At 35.3% G+C, this 21,960-nt stretch overlaps 2 protein-coding genes across 2 annotated transcripts in view; both read left to right on the forward strand.

Moving 5' to 3' along the window:
• The window catches only part of LOC137176729 (lymphocyte function-associated antigen 3-like), an 85,888-nt gene that overhangs the window by 19,967 nt on the left and 43,961 nt on the right, over nucleotides 1-21,960 (forward strand). The gene's annotated exons all lie outside the window — the stretch shown is intronic.
• Nucleotides 14,485-21,960, forward strand: part of LOC137177287 (uncharacterized) — a 36,823-nt gene continuing 29,347 nt past the window's right edge. The window contains exons 1-2 of the mRNA XM_067583474.1: nucleotides 14,485-14,506; nucleotides 19,025-19,108. Of these exons, the coding sequence (XP_067439575.1) occupies nucleotides 14,494-14,506; nucleotides 19,025-19,108 (97 nt within the window). The 5' untranslated portion in view covers nucleotides 14,485-14,493. The remainder of the gene's footprint in view (nucleotides 14,507-19,024; nucleotides 19,109-21,960) is intronic.

Genomic DNA, 21,960 nt, shown 5'->3' on the forward strand with positions numbered 1-21,960 from the left:
CAGTGAATCAGAAGAATTGTAGCAGCTGCATTTTGGACTTGTTGGATCTTTTTAATAGTACAGAATACAAGACCTGAATGACCATGAATGAGAATTTCAGCATCTGACTGTGTTAGAAATGGGTGAACTTGGACGATGTGACAGAGGTGGAAGAAAGTTACTTTAGTGATGTTGCTGATGTTTCCCTCAAATCTAAGATAAATGAAATTACAGGACTTCTTTATCTCTTCTGCTTAGTGGCAACATCAGATGACAACTTCCTAATCAGAGCTGAAAATGTAAAGTAGAGGTTCATTGATAAACACACTGAAAGGCACCAGAGACAGTCTGCCTTTCTGTGTCTGTATGTCTGAAGTCTTTGAAGCCATAAAAAAGCCTTGAAGGTTCGATATTTAAAAGGTCAAGACCAGGCGAGTCTTCAGCTGTACTGCAGAGACTGTGTGTTGTCACTAAACTAAAACGTATGACTCATTACATTTTCTTTGGCTGATTCTTCCTCACCACCTTCACCTCACCTTGTCCACTCTGTTAATACTATTAATATTGTTCTATTTGTTAATGAGAAGCTGTGTTTGTAAAGGCCACCTTCAACATCTGTAATTAATTCAGGTATTTAATCTCTACAACTTTCTCAACTAAACAAAACCACCAGATAAAAGAGCAGTTATGAATGTTACAAATGTATTATTAATACCCATGTTGCACAAGTTTGACATTCACAAAAGAAAATGTAACTTATAAAATCTAATTATGAAACAAAACATGATTAATGAAGAATTACAGTGAGTTAACACACACTTATTCATCTTCAATACAGGAGCTGTTAACAGGATATGGCAAGGTAAGATAGAACATTTTCACATTGGTCACCTATTTGCCTTTAATAATTTTAGAGTATTTAACATGACAATATTTTAAATAATGTTCTGTTTTCATGCACCCAGCACTTTAAAAGTAATGAATATCTAAACTTTCTGATTGGAGAATCTAAACTGTTTCTCCAATCAGAAACAAGCTACAGTGATTACACTCACTCTGCACAAGCTCAGTTAAATTGTCTTCTTGCTTACAAAAAAGGAGCCACATTTGAAACTCCCAGAGAAAGTTACCAGCAAAAGTGTTTTATTTGGGGTAAAAATGTAACTTTTCTATCAGATGTACTTTTTGGATACTGTCCTGAGATCAAATGTCGAGGAATCCAAACACGTATTATTAGAATCACGGTTTTGTAAGCTACAAATAGAAATGGCTAACATGTGTCAAACTAGCAATCAAGCTAGTTCACGAGGTGAAAACATGGCTGGTGATACTGGGACGGTTGTAACGCCTTGTTACAACCATCCCTGAACCAAGTTTCATTTATATTTTAAAAACCTGAAGGCCCACATAAACTAGACAGATAGATAAAAAAATGAAATGTAAAATGTCATAAAATTACATGCGAAGTTAATGTTAATCAGTTGCATGCTAATAGTCAGTGGAAACACGTGTGTCTGCTTACAGCATGCTAAATATCAGAAAGAGGAAGACAGACAGGGGAGTCCTGCTTCCTTTGCTGCAGAGGGCTTCAGATGAAATAAAACAGGGCAAATCAGTCAGGACAGTGGCCAAATCATATGGCATTTGCCATGTGACCCTGTACTGACTGTTGTCCTCAAACTAATCCATTTTGATTTCATGTTTAAACTTTTTTGAGGATGTGTGTTCTACCTGTTAAATAAATTTCTTGCATTATAATTTGATGGCTCTTTTTTGTCATGTAGTGTGAAAAAAGGTATTGATTATTTAAAAACTGAAATGAATAGTCACAATAACACGAATGATAAATAATCTTTTTCATTTTGAGTATTTGATTGATTAATTATGTGTATTTTAGACATGTTACAACTGTCCCTGTACACTGGGACAGTTGTAACAGTGGAGTGACTGTATTTAAATCAATTTTGCAACCTGTACACAGTTCACAAAACCACTTAAATACATTGTTTCAGTAGTTGACACACTGCAGTTTATTAAATAGCAAATGGACTATTCCAGTTCAAATGGTTTTTGATTTATTGGGAAAATCGCAAAAAGTGTTACAACTGTCACTCGACTCCCCTACTTTTTGCTTTTTTTTTTACATTGCTGAATTTTAAAAATCAATTCAATAAAAAAGTCTCAAATTGGACACATTGTTAGTCGTTGTTGATTTAGTAATGTGATGTTTTCCTAACAGACAAAGAAGTTTTACAGTCATCAATCATACTGCTGTTAGTTTTAACAGATGAAATTAAAACATGTATTCTGACAAATAGATTTATTTGCAACTAAATACTGACAAAGACATATCTGACCAACATTTGTTTGAATAGCAGCAGTTAAAAAACTTCTAATATGGATTCACTGTGTGATAGATGCATCATGGTTGTGACAATTCTTTATTTATTTCACAGAGATGCTGAAAAAGTTGAAAGACGGTAATAACAACTTTTTTTTTCTTGAACTGTTATAACTGCAATAAACTAGAAGTTTGACTGTCTGACAGATGTATTGTGGTTGTGACAGTTCTTTTATCATTTAATACTGATCTCAACAATTTCTGAGGTCCATAAAACATCCACCCAGGACCTGGAAACTCTCAATCTATTTAATGGAAATATGTCAATAATTAGTTTATTTTTTAGTGTCAAATCACAAAAAAAGAAAGAAGACAATTACAGAAAGAGAAAATAATAACAACATACATTATATTAAACATACATGATACTATTCAGTTATAGGAGTGGCAAAAATTGGATTTAAGAGGTGAAGCGTCGACCATGAACCACAACGTCCCTGATTGATGTTTGATTAGGGACCTTTATTGATTGTTGTTCTCCATCTCTCTCTCCCCCCGTCCCTCATTTTCTGTCATCTCTCCACTGATACTAATCAACAATCAATAAAAGCAGAGAACATCCAAAAAATTATTACTTAAATAAAATCTGAATGGTGTAATCTTTGGAATAATGAGATAACCTGCATCCTGTGATGTGAGTGTACGTGGGGGAATGTGAGGTCTGAGAAGTTTTGACAGGTCAGGAGGTAATAGGTAGCAGTTTGTAGTTTGACTTGAATGAAACTGTAAACCAGTGAATCAGAGGAATTGTAGCAGCTGCATTTTGGACTTGTTGGATCTTTTTAATAGTACAGAATACAAGACCTGAATGACCATGAATGAGAATTTCAGCATCTGACTGTGTTAGAAATGGGTGAACTTGGACGATGTGACAGAGGTGGAAGAAAGTTACTTTAGTGATGTTGCTGATGTGTCCCTCGAATCTAAGATAAATGAAATTACAGGACTTCTTTATCTCTTCTGCTTAGTGGCAACATCAGAAGACAACTTCCTAATCAGAGCTGAAAATGTAAAGTAGAGGTTCATTGATAAACACAATGAAAGGCACCAGAGACAGTCTGTCTTTCTGTATCTGTATGTCTGAAGTCTTTGAAGCCATAAAAAAGCCTTGAAGGTTCAATATTTAAAAGGTCAAGACCAGGCGAGTCTTCAGCTGTACTACAGAGACTGTGTTGTCACTAAACTAAAACGTATGACTCATTACATTTTCTTTGGCTGATTCTTCCTCACCTCTGAGAACATTGTCAGAGTATTAGGAAAACCCATCTCTCATGACTCTACACATATTGTCCACTCTGTTAATACTATTAATATTGTTCTATTTGTTAATGAGAAGCTGTGTTTGTAAAGGCCACCTTCAACATCTGTAATTAATTCAGGTATTTAATCTCTACAACTTTCTCAACTAAACAAAACCACCAGATAAAAGAGCAGTTATGAATGTTATGAATGTATTATTAATACCCATGTTGCACAAGTTTGACATTCACAAAAGAAAATGTAACTTATAAAACCTAATTATGAAACAAAACATGATTAATGAAGAATTCCAGTGAGTTAACACACACTTATTCATCTTCTATACAGGAGAAGCTGAGGAAAGTGAATGGCAAGGTAAGATAGAACATTTTCACATTGGTCACCTATTTGTCTTTAATAATTTTAGAGTATTTAACATGACAATATTTTAAATAATGTTCTGTTTTCATGCATCCAGCACTTTAAAAGTAATATCTTAACTTTTACAAGCAAAAACCAGTGTTTCAAATGCATTCAATGTACTTTTTTTTAATTGCTTAATTTTAATAGTCAATGAAATAAAAAAGTCTCAAATTGGACACATTGTTAGTTGTTGTTGATTTAGTAACGTGATGTTTTCCTAACAGACAAATGAAGTTTTACAGTCATCAATCATACTGCTGTTAGTTTTAACAGATAAAATTAAAACATGTATTCTGACAAATAGATTTATTTGCAACTAAATACTGACAAAGACATATCTGACCAACATTTGTTTGAACAGCAGCAGTTAAAAAACTTCTAATATGGATTCACTGTGTGATAGATGCATCATGGTTGTGACAATTCTTTATTTATTTCACAGAAATGCTGAAAATGTTGAGAAAGGGTAAGAACAACTTTTTTTTTCTTGAACTGGCATGTGTGTGTTTTTTTTGCTTTTTCAATTTCATAGATCACTAAGGGATGCATAAAAGTTTTCCACATCAATTGAAAGAAAAGTTTCAAATTGGACACATTGTTAGTTGTTGTTGATTTAGTAATGTGATGTTTTCCTAACAGACAAATGAAGTTTTACAGTCATCAATCATACTGCTGTTAGTTTTAACAGATAAAATTAAAACATGTATTCTGACAAATAGATTTATTTGCAACTAAATACTGACAAAGACATATCTGACCAACATTTGTTTGAATATCAGCAGTTAAAAAACTTCTAATATGGATTCACTGTGTGATAGATGCATCATGGTTGTGACAATTCTTTATTTATTTCACAGAGTTCCTACATTCATTGAGAGAGGGTAAGAACAACATTCTTTTTTCTTGAACTGTTATAACTGCAGTAAACTAGAAGTTTGACTGTCTGACAGATGTATTGTGGTTGTGACAATTCTTTTATCATTTAATACTGATCTCAACAATTTCTGAGGTTCATAAAACATCCACCCAGGACCTGGAAACTCTCAATCTATTTCATGGAAATATGACAAGAATTAGTTTATTTTTTAGTGTCAAAACCCAAAAAAAGAAAGAAGACAATTACAGAAAGAGAAAATAATAACAACATACATTATATTAAACATACATGATACTATTCAGTTATAGGAGTGGCAAAAATTGGATTTAAGAGGTGAAGCGTCAACCATGAACCACAACGTCCCTGATTCATGTTTGATTAGGAACCTTTATTGATTGTTGTTCTCCATCTCTCTCTCCCCCGTCCCTCATTTTCTGTCATTTCTCCACTGATACTAATCAATAATCAATAAAGGCATGGAATATTATATTGTAATATTGCGATGATACAACTTTTACCAACAAAATAAAAGATATAACAAAATTAATTCATGTTGTGAGGCAGTTCGCTCTGAAAATAAACGTTTTGCTTATGTTATCTCCGTTTCCATGGAAATAAATGGGGTATGACTAATACCTGGAAAACAATCACTCATGGCAGTAGACTCATATGTAATGAAACCAAGTTAACTACTCCAGCAAGTAGGCCGACCCTTAGTAACGACCTAGCAACAGAGACCGCTTTCTAGTCCATGTTGAGTCAACCAGCCAACTTGAGCTAATGCTTTCTAGATATCGTTGGATTTCCCAAACTGAATAAATACCTCACATATAAACACAAAACTGCTTTGCTAGCTCAATCTTGTTATAACTAAAATATCCGCTGAAAAAAAAATATTTTTCCATGGACAGATTTAGCTACTACGTTAACAAACTTTACAGACATTTTTAAGCTAGCAGCGCCGTGTCACACGCGTCATGCGCACTTTCTACACACTGGGCTATTCCCTAAAGAAACTACGCCACCTGTATAACACACAGTCTCAGAGTTCAATCCACTCGGTAAAGGGTCTGTTTTTTCCCCCAACAACTCCTAATCAGTGCAGTTCAATGCAGTTTCACAAACTGAAAACTGCCCTCCAGGTTTTCACCGCAGATCCCCCCACAAAACAAAACAAAAGAAACACACGAGTAAAACAACACAGTGCATAAAATAAACCCAGCAGAAATGTCAGATAGGTCGGACAACCGTGTTTAACTAAACATCTTTAAACGTTTAAAGAAAAAAAGTTTGCTAAATTCACATATCACCGCAATTCAAATTAACCACCAGTTGTCTAACTAGAAATTATTGTTGTTGTTGGCGGGACGTCACGATCTGTTATTCTAATGAATGGTGGAGTGATATTTTTAGTGATGAGGCTTTTTTCATTTGAGCACGGATAGGTGTGCTGTCATGCTGATTTGAGCGCGTTCTAAATGTCTCATTGACCAATCAGATTGTTCGGTCGGAGCGACGTGTTGTATAACTGTAATTAATTCAGGTATTTAATCTCTACAACTTTCTCAACTAAACAAAACCACCAGATAAAAGAGCAGTTATGAATGTTACAAATGTATTATTAATACCCATGTTGCACAAGTTTGACATTCACAACAGAAAATGTAACTTATAAAACCTAATTATGAAAAAAAACATGATTAATGAAGAATTCCAGTGAGTTAACACACACTTATTCATCTTCAATACAGGAAATATTGCTGAAAGGGCAAGGCAAGGTAAGATAGAACATTTTCACATTGGTCACCTATTTGTCTTTAATAATTTTAGAGTATTTAACATGACAATATTATTAATAATGTTCTGTTTTCATGCATCCAGCACTTCATCCAAAACTTCTAATATGGATTCACTGTGTGATAGATGCATCATGGTTGTGACAATTCTTTTTTCATTTCACAGAGTATCTAAAAGCGGCGACAGAGGGTAAGAACAACTTCTCTTTTTCTTGAACTGTTATAACTGCAATAAACTAGAAGTTTGACTGTCTGACAGATGTATTGTGGTTGTGACAATTCTTTTATCATTTAATACTGATCTCAACAATTTCTGAGGTCCATAAAACATCCACCCAGGACCTGGAAACTCTCAATCTATTTAATGGAAATATGACAATAATTAGTTTATTTTTTAGTGTCAAATCACAAAAAAAGAAAGAAGAAAAATAATAACAACATACATTATATTAAACATACATGATACTATTCAGTTATAGGAGTGGCAAAAATTGGATTTAAGAGGTGAAGCGTCGACCATGAACCACAACGTCTCTGATTCATGTTTGATTAGGGACCTTTATTGATTGTTGTTCTCCATCTCTCTCTCCCCTCGTCCCTCATTTTCTGTCATCTCTTCACTGATACTAATCAACAATCAATAAAAGCAGAGAACATCCAAAAAATTATTACTTAAATAAAATCTGAATGGTGCAATCTTTGGAATAATGAGATAACCTGCATCCTGTGATGTGAGTGTACGTGGGGGAATGTGAGGTCTGAGGAGTTTTGACAGGTCAGGAGGTAATAGGTAGCAGTTTGTAGTTTGACTTGAATGAAACCGTAAACCAGTGAATCAGAAGAATTGTTGCAGCTGCATTTTGGACTTGTTGGATCTTTTTAATAGTACAGAATACAAGATCTGAATGACCATGAATGAGAATTTCTGCATCTGACTGTGTTAGAAATGGGTGAACTTGGACGATGTGTCAGAGGTGGAAGAAAACTACTTTAGTGATGTTGCTGATGTGTCCCTCAAATCTAAGATAAATGAAATTACAGGACTTCTTTATCTCTTCTGCTTAGTGGCAACATCAGAAGACAACTTCCTAATCAGAGCTGAAAATGTAAAGTAGAGGTTCATTGATAAACACACTGAAAGGCACCAGAGACAGTCTGCCTTTCTGTATCTGTATGTCTGAAGTCTTTGAAGCCATAAAAAAGCCTTGAAGGTTCGATATTTAAAAGGTCAAGACCAGGCGAGTCTTCAGCTGTACTGCAGAGACTGTGTGTTGTCACTAAACTAAAACGTATGACTCATTACATTTTCTTTGGCTGATTCTTCCTCACCTCTGAGAACATTGTCAGAGTATTAGGAAAACCCATCTCTCATGACTCTACACATATTGTCCACTCTGTTAATACTATTAATATTGTTCTATTTGTTAATGAGAAGCTGTGTTTGTAAAGGCCACCTTCAACATCTGTAATTAATTCAGGTATTTAATCTCTACAACTTTCTCAACTAAACAAAACCACCAGATAAAAGAGCAGTTATGAATGTTACAAATGTATTATTAATACCCATGTTGCACAAGTTTGACATTCACAAAAGAAAATGTAACTTATAAAACCTAATTATGAAACAAAACATGATTAATGAAGAATTCCAGTGAGTTAACACACACTTATTCATCTTCAATATAGGAGACTATGATCACAGGAGATGGCAAGGTAAGATAGAACATTTTCACATTGGTCACCTATTTGTCTTTAATAATTTTAGAGTATTTAACATGACAATATTTTAAATAATGTTCTGTTTTCATGCATCCAGCACTTACAAGTAATTAATATCTAAACTTTTACAAGTAAAAACCAGTGTTTCAAATGCATTCAATGTACTTTGAATTTGTTCATTTGTAGCTTTAAAGATTTTTTACTGGTCATCAGTTTAATCAGTTATAACAGTTAAATAACTTTACATAGCAGGTTAATTGTAGAGATTTGGAGATGTAGCAAATACACTCAGATTATGCTGAAGATGAATCTTTAGCTTATCAAAATTGTATGAATCAATTTATTTAAAGTGAACATTATTAACTAGGGATGCACAATATATCGGCACGTCATCGGTATCGGCCGATAAAAGCTCTAAAATGAAATATTGGCATCTGCGAATTCTGCCGATTATGAGAGGCCGATATGTCGCCTTCCCCTCCGCCGCCTGACTGTGCTTCCCTCGACGGACTGGTTTTTCCTCCGCAGGCTCCACTTCACTCAGCTGCCCGTCAGACCCGCTGCTTCTTCCCACTTTAACCTGAATAACAAACCGGGGCTCGGTGCTCTGGTTGGATCCACATGGAGAGCCAGGGCTAACGTTAGCTGGGAGGCTAGCGGAGGGTTAGCCGCAGCATGACCGGAGGGAAGCACAGCCAGCTAGCCTCCCGGCTCTCTATGTGGATCCAACCGGAGCACCGAGCCCCGGTTTGTTACTCAGGTTAAAGTGGGAAGAAGCAGCTGGTCTGACGGGCAGCTGACTGAAGTGGAGTCTACGGAGGAAGCACCGGGACTGTTGGGGTGAAACAGTCCGCGGAGGAGCTGCTGTGTTCAGCTGCACACATAGGAAACACTGCAGCTGCCAGAATGTACCACTCTGTTTGGAAAAAAAAACGTCTTCTTTTTAGTTTATAACGGCAGTTGGCAACCAGCGTATTAGGTGCATTATCGCCACCTTTTGCTCCGGAGTGTGGACCAGAGATTAAACCCTACACATTAATCCTGTCTGTCGAATAAACTCAAAGAAAACTCTACTGCTCCACCCACTTGGCAGGTTCATTAAAGTTTTAACGCTGAGCTCCTGAACTCCAGTCTTCCTAAGTTCTTCCTTCATATATTGTCTTTCTTGATCATACTTAGTACAATCTATGATTGCATGCACAATAGTCTCCTCAGCCAGCTGGAAAAAAATATGTGCATATATCGGTATCGGCATCGGAAAATCGGCCACAATGAGTTGGAAATATCGGCATATCGGATATCAGCAAAATATCCGATATCATGCATCCCTATTATTAACATAACTATATAACTATAACTAACTATATTTTAGAAATGTCTGTCTGAATTTATGAAGCTATTTTCTTCACAGTTTTAACCAACATTATGTTACATTGGTTTGTCAACATGCAGTTTTACTATATTATTCTACAAATTGCACTGAGTGATTTTTGTTTATAAAGCAGAGCAGGGGAATGACAGACATATTTTTTACACATACATAGCAGTTCCACAGTCAAATTATAAATCAGTAACAATATAACAAGATAGATCATGTAACTAATAATACCAATAAATAAAGAAAATTTGACAAAACATTGAAAATTGAAAAATGCCGTTTTTTGTGCTCTTTAAAAAATTGATAGTGCAAAATGAGTGATTAACATGAAGACATATGACACAGGACAAGACAAGAGGGACAAACAACAAAACAACAACAAAAAAATTGTATTAAAACACTTAGATTTTCTTATTGTGATACACACGCATGTCTGTGTTTTTTTTGCTTTTTCTATTTCATAGATCACTAAGGATGCATAAAAGTTTTCCACATCAATTAAATAAAAAGTCTCAAATTGGACACATTGTTAGTTGTTGTTGATTTAGTAATGTGATGTTTTCCTAACAAACAAATGACGTTTTACAGTCATCAATCATACTGCTGTTAGTTTTAACAGATAAAATTAAAACATGTATTCTGACAAATAGATTTATTTGCAACTAAATACTGACAAAGACATATCTGACCAACATTTGTTTGAATAGCAGCAGTTAAAAAACTTCTAATATGGATTCACTGTGTGATAGATGCATCATGGTTGTGACAATTCTTTATTTATTTCACAGAGTATCTAAAAAGGAAGAGAAAAGGTAAGAACAACTTTTTTTTTCTTGAACTGTTATAACTGCAGTAAACTAGAAGTTTGACTGTCTGACAGATGTATTGTGGTTGTGACAATTCTTTTATCATTTAATACTGATCTCAACAATTTCTGAGGTCCATAAAACATCCACCCAGGACCTGGAAACTCTCAATCTGTTTCATGGAAATATGACAATAATTAGTTTATTTTTAATGTCAAATCACAAAAAAAGAAAGAAGATAATTACAGAAAAAGAAAATAACAAGATATATTATATTAAACATACATGATACTATTCAGTTATAGGAGTGGCAAAAATTGGATTTAAGAGGTGAAGCGTCGACCATGAACCACAACGTCCCTGATTCATGTTTGATTAGGGACCTTTATTGATTGTTGTTCTCCATCTCTCTCTCTCCCCGTCCCTCATTTTCTGTCATCTCTCCACTGATACTAATCAATAAGCGATAAAAGCAAAAGTGGAAGAAAGCTACTTTCAGCGTCGGAAATTAGCGGGGGGCAAGGGCAAAAATGCCCCAAGAAATCTCAGAATGCCCCTAAAAACCGTGATCGAGGGGCAGAAATTGCCCCCCAAAATTCGAAAAAAATAATGTTATCTTTACCAGTTTAGGTCAATATCCTAATTCTACATGATGCCATCATTTTATTTTCATCCAATTCATTTAATTTCAATTTCAACACACAAACACAAACAGCGCTGTTGTTCACACTAAACACTACGATACCAGACAGAAGTGTTGCTCTCCTGCTGCACCTGCAGTGAAGTTCGCTGCCAGGATGGACCGCCACCTCCTTACAAAAACTCTAACTGCTCCACCCGATGAAAGCAACCTAAGTCCTGGGCCATCACCAACACCACCACCACCAAGAAAAATAAAGACGAATAAGACAGCAAAGAAAGTTGCGGCTTCAACTATTGAAAAATGGAAAATAGACTGGCTTGGTGTTGAATAAATGAATAAGATGACTCTCCTCTACTGCAAGGCATGCAGGGCTCACCTTCCCAAAAATAGCCTGGAACTGCGAAAAAGTAATCACGACTTTATCAAAGGAAGCAAACAGGTCAAAAAAGTGTTCGGCTCATCGGCACTAAGCCAGCAAACATAATCGATTTGCTTATGATAAGTAATATTAACGCTAACGCTAGTGTCTTTTGTCTGGCACGTTAGCCAATATAGTGTTAGTAATTTGGCTAACTAACGTTGTTGTTAATACATATACGTGGGTCTTGCCGACCGGTGGGGCGATCATTGCAGTTTTACAGAGGCTGTTTTATACTCATCTCATATATTCTCACTTTTTTATACAGATATACCGCATTATAGCTGTAAAGGAGATCCGTCACTAAGTCACCTTCGCTTTTTTTTTTTTTTCACTGAACAAAACCGGCATAATGCCACCGTGTGTGCTTTTACATAGCATCCCAGCATGATGTGTAACAGAATAGTGTCAGCTCCCTGTCCAGCCATGACAGCTATCCCGAAGCTTCACACAGACGTCCATCCGGCTGTGACTACCTCCGTAGCCGACTTATTGGAGGAGCAACTCTGCACCCCACTGCGTGTCCATACCTTTTATACAGAACAGCGAGGCGGAATAAAGGCGCAGCATTCCCGCCTTGAACAGGCTGTGTAAAAAGGGCAGCAACTAACATTAATGGACTCAGTGCACCGCGTGAAATGAGCTTTTATTGCCAAATCTAGAGCATATTTTTTACTAACCAATAAGGCAGTGCAGTACTGGATAATCAAGTCTATTATGTTATTTTCATCATGTCATCGTGGTCAAAACCTCAGCAGGGATAAATTTGGAGATGAAATAAAGAATGCTAAAAAAAACTTCAGCTGAAGGCATTTCCAGAACTGCATCAATAAAGAAGGAATATTACACTCATTTTGGCTCTTTTGACAGTATTTGTAGCTTCTAGTCTGTAATATTGTAAAACTGTGGCAATACAACGCATCAGACTCACAATGACAACAGTAGACTGGCTTTGACTTGTAGGAGGTCTGAATATGACATTATCCCTCCAACCAGAACTTTTGGTCAATTTAATTTGATCAAACCAATTAAATATCGTCATGCTCTCAAGATCATTATGTTATACTGTCATCTGGTGGTTTATACTGAAGGTTCTTCCTAAATAAAACCATAGTTGTTGAAAGGAAAATGATGCATTAATTTGCTTTTCATCTGCTTAATATTGTAGTTAGAACATGTAGACAATTATTACAAATGAGACGGTGTTTACTGAGGAGATTTTGGTTACACAAGGTGATGATTACTGTATTTATTTTAATCTGCGCTCATTTCACGTTAAAAACAGCAACTTTATGCACAAATTACTATTTTTGGCCCCAAAATTTAGTAAATGCCCCAATTTTTTAGACAGTGGGGGCAAAAGTTGCCCCCCCAAATTTTTTTCAATTTCCTACACTGGCTACTTTAGTGATGTTGCTAATGTGTCCCTCAAATCTAAGATAAATGAAATTACAGGACTTCTTTATCTCTTCTGCTTAGTGGCAACATCAGAAGACAACTTCCTAATCAGAGCTGAAAATGTAAAGTAGAGGTTCATTGATAAACACACTGAAAGGCACCAGAGACAGTCTGCCTTTCTGTATCTGTATGTCTGAAGTCTTTGAAGCCATAAAAAAGCCTTGAAGGTTCGATATTTAAAAGGTCAAGACCAGGCGAGTCTTCAGCTGTACTGCAGAGACTGTGTGTTGTCACTAAACTAAAACGTATGACTCATTACATTTTCTTTGGTTGATTCTTCCTCACCTCTGAGAACATTGTCAGAGTATTAGGAAAACCCATCTCTCATGACTCTACACATATTGTCCACTCTGTTAATACTATTAATATTGTTCTATTTGTTAATGAGAACCTATGTTTGTAAAGGCCACCTTCAACATCTGTAATTAATTCATGTATTTAATCTCTACAACTTTCTCAACTAAACCAGCAGATAAAAGAGCAGTTATGAATGTTACAAATGTATTATTAATACCCATGTTGCACAAGTTTGACATTCACAAAAGAAAATGTAACTCAGGATGAATATGAACCAGCAGAATTTGCTGTCAGCTTTTGATGATGGGTGTTAACCTGCTTCTGTGTTGAAACTGTAAATGACATCATCCTGATTCAGCACAAATACTCACAACATGGTGTGTTTGAGCTCGTGATGTTCATTGTTGAGTAACACACAGTCTGTTTACTGGTAAATAAACTTTATATTATTAATAAACATTATAAAACAAAAGATGATTAATGAAGAATTCCAGTGAGTTAACACACACTTATTCATCTCCAATACAGAAAAAGCTGATAAAAGGATATGGCAAGGTAAGATAGAACATTTTCACATTGGTCACCTATTTGTCTTTAATCATTTTAGAGTATTTAACATGACAATATTTTAAATAACGTTCTGTTTTCATGCGTCCAGCACTTAAAAGTAATTAATATCTAAACTTTTTCAAGCAATAACCAGTGTTTCAAATGCATTCAATGTACTTTTTTTTAATTGCTTAATTTTAAAAATCAATGAAATAAAAAAGTCTCAAATTGGACACATTGTTAGTTGTTGTTGATTTAGTAATGTGATGTTTTCCTAACAGACAAATGAAGTTTTACAGTCATCAATCATACTGCTGTTAGTTTTAACAAATCAAATGAAAACATGTATTCTGACAAATAGATTTATTTGCAACTAAATACTGACAAAGACATATCTGACCAACATTTGTTTGAATAGCAGCAGTTAAAAAACTTCTAATATGGATTCACTGTGTGATAGATGCATCATGGTTGTGACAATTCTTTATTCATTTCACAGAGTTCCTAGAAATGTTGGATAAGGGTAAGAACAACTTTTTTTTTTCTTGAACCGTTATAACTGCAGTAAACTAGAAGTTTGACTGTCTGACAGATGTATTGTGGTTGTGACAATTCTTTTATCATTTAATACTGATCTCAACAATTTCTGAGGTTCATGAAACATCCACCCAGGACCTGGAAACTCTCAATCTATTTAATGGAAATATGACAATAAATAGTTTATTTTTTAGTGTCAAAACCCAAAATAAGAAAGAAGACAATTACAGAAAGAGAAAATAATAACAACATACATTATATTAAACATACATGATACTATTCAGTTATAGGAGTGGCAAAAATTGGATTTAAGAGGTGAAGCGTCGACCATGAACCACAACGTCCCTGATTCATGTTTGATTAGGGACCTTTATCGATTGTTGTTCTCCATCTCTCTCTCCCCCCGTCCCTCATTTTCTGTTATCTCTTCACTGATACTAATCAATAATCAATATAAGCATAGAACACCCAAAAATGTATTTCTCAATTAAAATCTGAATGGTGTAATCTTTGGAATAATGAGATAACCTGCATCCTGTGATGTGAGTGTTCGTGGGGGAATGTGAGGTCTGAGAAGTTTTGACAGGTCAGGAGGTAATAGGTAGCAGTTTGTAGTTTGACTTGAATGAAACCGTAAACCAGTGAATCAGAACAACAACACTGTCAGAGTATTAGGAAAACCCATCTCTCATGACTCTACACATATTGTCCACTCTGTTAATACTATTAATATTGTTATATTTGTTAATGAGAACCTGTGTTTGTAAAGGCCACCTTCAACATCTGTAATTAATTCAGGTATTTAATCTCTACAACTTTCTCAACTAAACAAAACCACCAGATAAAAGAGCAGTTATGAATGTTACAAATGTATAATTAATACCCATGTTGCACAAGTTTGACATTCACAAAAGAAAATGTAACTTATAAAACCTAATTATGAAACAAAACATGATTAATGAAGAATTCCAGTGAGTTAACACACACTTATTCATCTTCAATACAGGAGAAGCTGCTGAAAGGAGAAGGAAAGGTAAGATAGAACATTTTCATATTGGTCACCTATTTGTCTTTAATAATTTTAGAGTATTTAACATGACAATATTTTAAATAATGTTCTGTTTTCATGCATCCAGCACTTAAAAGTAATTAATATCTAAATTTTTACAAGCAAAAATCAGTGTTTCAAATGCATTCAATGTACTTTTTTTTAATTGCTTAATTTTAAAAATCAATTAAATAAAAAAGTCTCAAATTGGACACATTGTTAGTTGTTGATTTAGTAATGTGATGTTTTCCTAACAGACAAATGAAGTTTTACAGTCATCAATCATACTGCTGTTAGTTTTAACAGATCAAATTAAAACATGTATTCTGACAAATAGATTTAATCTGTTCATTTTTTAAGAGTAAAATCACAAAGTTTAAACAGAAAGACAATTACAAAAAGAGAAAATAATAACAACACACATTGGGCCCTACCTTACACCCGGTGCAAAGCGGCGCTAAGCGCAGCGAAAGTCTCTTTGCTATTTTAAGACCGACGCAGTTGTCATTTTCCCGTCCAGCACCCACATTGTTAAAATAGTAAATGCACTTGCACCCATCTGAGCGCCCATGGGCATGATGGTCTTAAAATAAGGTGTGGTCAGGTGCATTGCTATCTTGAGGCAGCAGAAAGCGATTGACCAACAGAAACCTGGTCTGAAGTCAATGGTGCAGTGTTTCACTGTTATTTTAAGTATTATCAGGATAGTAATATGCGCCTACAGGCGGGTGCACAATGTACACTCTGCTTGTTACACACATGGACGCGCAGCAGCGCACAAACATGCAAAAGATAACAAATAAAAGGATTACAATGTGAAAGATTATTATTGTGTATATTAACATATTTTGAAAAATACATGTCATAATGCTTTGTCATAATATTTATCAGAATTAACTAATCACAGTAATGAGGGATTAAATTGTTTAATTATTTGACCAAATGGTGGCAATATATGGAGGTATTTAAACAACGGATCAAACACAGATCGACTTTCCTGCTTCATCAATACATGATGACATGAGGAACACATGAGGAAATAAATGAGGTGAAAACAATGATTCAACTAAAGAAGGAAATAAATCTGGACAGCTTCTAGCTGCTGCCAGCAGCAGGATCAGAACCTTGGAGAATTGATCAAGTCCTGATAACTGTGTTGATGATTCTTTACATGATTAAAACTAATGATTTAATTTTTGAACAATATTTAACAAATATTCTTTAAAATATTTGAGATTACGGTGATCAGGTTTCCAAACTTATAGCAAACCCTGCTGATTTGACCTTTTACTTCATGACTGAACAAAACAATTTTAAAGAAACCAAAGCTGTAATTAAAAAAATAAACCTTTTTAAAAACCAAACGAAGATAAATTTGCAACAAATTAATGACCAAGACCTTAAACTGGTGGTCTGGGGCCACGGGAGGGTCCAGGACAGGAGGGGTCAGTGTGCTCGTTATGGATTGTGCGTTTTCACTTTGCGCTCGAGCAGATCCGTTGCCTCTGCAGAGAAGCGCTCCTTACTACTTGGCAAATGCACCATTATAATAGCAATCTGCCAAGAGTGCACCTGGCTCTTAAAGGGAACTGGAGATGACACTGTGATTTGTTTATTGCATGTTACGCCCAAAACACACCCATGATTAATTAGGAGACTATGTACAACCCCTTTGAACCATGCGCCTGGTGCATCGACCATTTTTTCTGCTGTTAAACTAGCAAAAGTGGATTTGGACACACCCTAAAAGCATTTGCACCATGCGCTTCAGACCATGCGCTTTATATCATTAAAATAGGGCCAAAAATATTAAACATACATGATACTATTCAGGTATAGGAGTGCCAAAAATTGGATTTAAGAGGTGAAGCGTCGACCGTGAACCACAACGTCCCTGATTCATGTTTGATTAGGAAACTCTATTGCTTGTTGGTCCCCATCTCTCTCTCCCCCCGTCCCTCATTTTCTCTATTGTTAATATTGTTATATTTGTTAATGAGAAGCTGTGTTTGTAAAGGCCACCTTCAACATCTGTAATGAATTCAGGTATTTAATCTCTACAACTTTCTCAACTAAACAAAACCACCAGATAAAAGAGCAGTTATGAATGTTACAAATGTATTATTAATACCCATGTTGCACAAGTTTGACATTCACAAAAGAAAATGTAACTTATAAAACCTAATTATGAAACAAAACATGATTAATGAAGAATTCCAGTGAGTTAACACACACTTATTCATCTTCTATACAGGAAAAGCTGCTGAAAGGAAATGGCAAGGTAAGATAGAACATTTTCACATTGGTCACCTATTTGTCTTTAATAATTTTAGAGTATTTAACATGACAATATTTTAAATAATGTTCTGTTTTCATGCATCCAGCACTTAAAAGTAATTAATATCTAAACTTTTACAAACAAAAACCAGTGTTTCAAATGCATTCAATGTACTTTTTTTTTAATTGCTGAATTTTAAAAATCAATTAAATAAACAGTCTTAAATTGGACACATTGTTAGTTGTTGTTGATTTAGTAATGTGATGTTTTCCTAACAGACAAATGAAGTTTTACAGTCATCAATCATACTGCTGTTAGTTTTAACAGATCAAATTAAAACATGTATTCTGACATATAGATTTATTTGCAACTAAATACTGACAAAGACATATCTGACCAACATTTGTTTGAATAGCAGCAGTTAAAAAACTTGTAATATGGATTCACTGTGTGATAGATGCATCATGGTTGTGACAATTCTTTATTTATTTCACAGAGTTCCTCAAAAAGTGGGATGAGGGTAAGAACAACTTTCTTTTTGTCTTGAACCGTTATAACTGCAGTAAACTAGAAGTTTGACTGTCTGACAGATGTATTGTGGTTGTGACAATTCTTTTATCATTTAATACTGATTTCAACAATTTCTGAGGTCCATAAAACATCCACCCAGGACCTGGAAACTCTCAATCTATTTGATGGAAATATGACAATAATTAGTTTATTTTTTAGTGTCAAATCACAAAAAAGAAAGAAGACAATTACAGAAAGAGAAAATAACAACAACATACATTATATTAAACATACATGATACTATTCAGTTATAGGAGTGGCAAAAATTGGATTTAAGTGTCTAATAGTGTCATTACTATCACTACCCGGGTAGGATAATTAGTGTGTGTGTCTTATCTGTAACCCAATGAAAATGAATATCACTTTAAATCAGATGTCCTCTGTTGTTTGAATATCAGCAGTTAAAAAACTTCTAATATGGATTCACTGTGTGATAGATGCATCATGGTTGTAACAATTCTTTATTTATTTCACAGAGTATCAAGAATGGAAGAGAAAGGGTAAGAACAACTATTTTTTTTCTTGAACCGTTATAACTGCAGTAAACTAGAAGTTTGACTGTCTGACAGATGTATTGTGGTTGTGACAATTCTTTTATCATTTAATAGTGAACTCAAAAATTTCTGAGATCAATAAAACATCCACCCAGGACCTGGAAACTGCTGAGTCCCCAGATACCAGCAATGAAACTGGTGAGTGAAAGATACGAACCAGCAGAATTTGCTGTCAGCTTTTGATGGTGGGTGTTAACCTGCTTCTGTGTTGAAACTGTAAACGACATCATCCTGATTCAGCACAAATATTCACAACATGGTGTGTTTGAGCTCATGATGTTCATTGTCGAGTAACACACAGTCTGTTTACTGGTAAATAAACTCAAATTATAAAACAAAACATGATTAATGAAGAATTCCAGTGAGTTAACACACACTTATTCATCTTCAATACAGGAGAAGCTGCTGAAGGGTTATGGCAAGGTAAGATAGAAGATTTTCACATTGGTCACCTATTTGTCTTTAATAATTTTAGAGTATTTAACATGACAATATTTCAAATAATGTTCTGTTTTCATGCATCCAGCACTTAAAAGTAATTAATATATAAACTTTTACAAGCAAAAACCAGTGTTTCAAATGTATTCAATGTACTTTTTTTTTTTAATTGCTGAATTTTAAGAATCAATTAATTAAAAGAGTCTCAAATTGGACACATTGTTAGTTGTTGTTGATTTAGTAATGTGATGTTTTCCTAACAGACAAATGAAGTTTTACAGTCATCAATCATACTGCTGTTAGTTTTAACAGATAAAATTAAAACATGTATTCTGACATATAGATTTATTTGCAACTAAATACTGACAAAGACATATCTGACCAACATTTGTTTGAATAGCAGCAGTTAAAAAACTTCTAATATGGATTCACTGTGTGATAGATGCATCATGGTTGTGACAATTCTTTATTTATTTCACAGAGATGCTGAAAAGGTTGAGAGAGGGTAAGAACAACTTTTTTTTAACTGCAGTAAACTAGAAGTTTGACTGTCTGACAGATGTATTGTGGTTGTGACAATTCTTTTATCATTTAATACTGATCTCAACAATTTCTGAGGTCCATAAAACATCCACCCAGGACCTGGAAACTCTCAATCAACATTGACAACATTGAGCCCTATTTTTCGTGACAGTGAAACGACCAGCTCAAGCAGCACACAGATAGTTTGGTATTTTCCTGACCTTGATATTTGCTTTGCCTGTTTGTGTGGTGTTGTGGAGCGCAGCGCTGCATGCAGGGTGAACTGCCGGGACGAGACGCGCAGATAAGCAGCAGAACCACGTTTGTTTCTGGAGCAAAGTTGCTCCGCTGCCACTTGGTGATTTTATCAACAAGAGCAAACTAAATACTTGCTGTAAATGTGCTGCAATAATGGAATAATGCTTAAAATAAAATAAAAAGTTATTTCAATTAAACATTCTCCACCTAAAATGGGCAGCCTGATATGTTGATAAATCTGAAGCCTCTGAGGTGCTGTGCCAGAGCGCAGTGCCATTACGCACGTTGGTTCACTGTGTTTACCTTCATTAAATCAGCTGAAAACGACACCAGGATCATGGAACAAATCTCACTCCAAGCTGAAGTCAAAAGTCGCCTTTGGTGATTTACAGGGCTGCTGCTAACCATTTGGAGGTCTTAAGCATAATTGGTCATGGGGGCCCAGTTTTCTCTTCTTCCGTTTTTCAGCTTTTTTCAGAGATTCATGTTGTCTCTTACTTTCCCTTAATCCTCATTCAGGGGCAGAGCTAGACTCTCAGCACAGAGGGGGCGAAGCATTCTCAAGGGGTCTTTCTAAAACAGTCATTTTAAAATTCACAACTGTAAAATAGCTGATATATCCTATTCATAATCACAAATTGTTATTGAGCCATGCAAGCCTATGTCTCAGGAAACATACAGTGAAGCCACTTTGAGACAAGCTTGTTCTGAAGAACAAAAAAGAAAACAGGTTGCCAGCCGCGTTCAAATGTTTCAGTACTGAGGACAGCATGTGGTGCTCTACATACACCGACTGATGAACAGTTCAGCACCACCAATAGATAAGGACAAGCCAGGTGCTCTGTCTCCGTACCATGTCTTTCTAACACGGGAATAACATAAACATAAAATAGACACAGCGGTCTACAACACTACAAGGCCTGTTCAAATACAAAGCAGACAGTCTACAACACCACAGGCAGTGACACAGACAGGTGCTGAGATGCAGTAAACATGGAGTTAAACAACACATTAATCTCACATTATGATCACATTATGGTTCTTCATAACCAACTTTTAAGTTAATAAAGACTAATTATGGATGTTTCACTCATCAGTTGTTGTCCCTGCTTAGACTGCATTTGTGTATTTCTCCATCCTCCATGGAACAAAATTTTTATATATTAGGTAAAAACATCTAATTAGCCTGAATTGAGTGATAGGGTACATACAATGAAAAAACCAACGGTGGGCCTGTCCATTACTAATTTATATATGTTTTTCAATTTGTGTTAAAATGTAATAATGTGATAATTATCATGACATTTTTATCAACCTTAACTTTGGGGGCCTCCCGCCTGGTACTTGAGGCCCCACGCGCTCTGTGTACTCTGCGTATGCGGAGCGGCGGCGCTGGTGATTTACCGCTGACACGACGCTATTTCAGCCATAACTCTAATGTAGCCTATCTCACCTCGTAAATGGTCACATAGTTTAGTAATTAATGTTACACAACAGCTTTTACACTGCAATGTGTCTCAAGAATAAAATATGAGATGTTACTTTTGCTGAAAAGAACGTCGGAAAAGAGGATATGATGAACCCTGCAAACCCGACGTGTCATTCATAAAAAGGTAGAATATCGAGTTATAACCGATCAGTCTGATATGTGTAGAGGTGTGTGTGGTTTAATGTATCAGCCTGGTGTCGTTTTCAGACGATTTAATGAAGGTAAACGCAGTGAACCAACGTGCGTAATGGCACTGCGCTCTGGCACAGCATCTCAGAGGCTT

The sequence above is a fragment of the Thunnus thynnus genome, chromosome 24, assembly GCF_963924715.1.
Source record: "Thunnus thynnus chromosome 24, fThuThy2.1, whole genome shotgun sequence".
Lineage (NCBI taxonomy): Eukaryota > Metazoa > Chordata > Actinopteri > Scombriformes > Scombridae > Thunnus > Thunnus thynnus.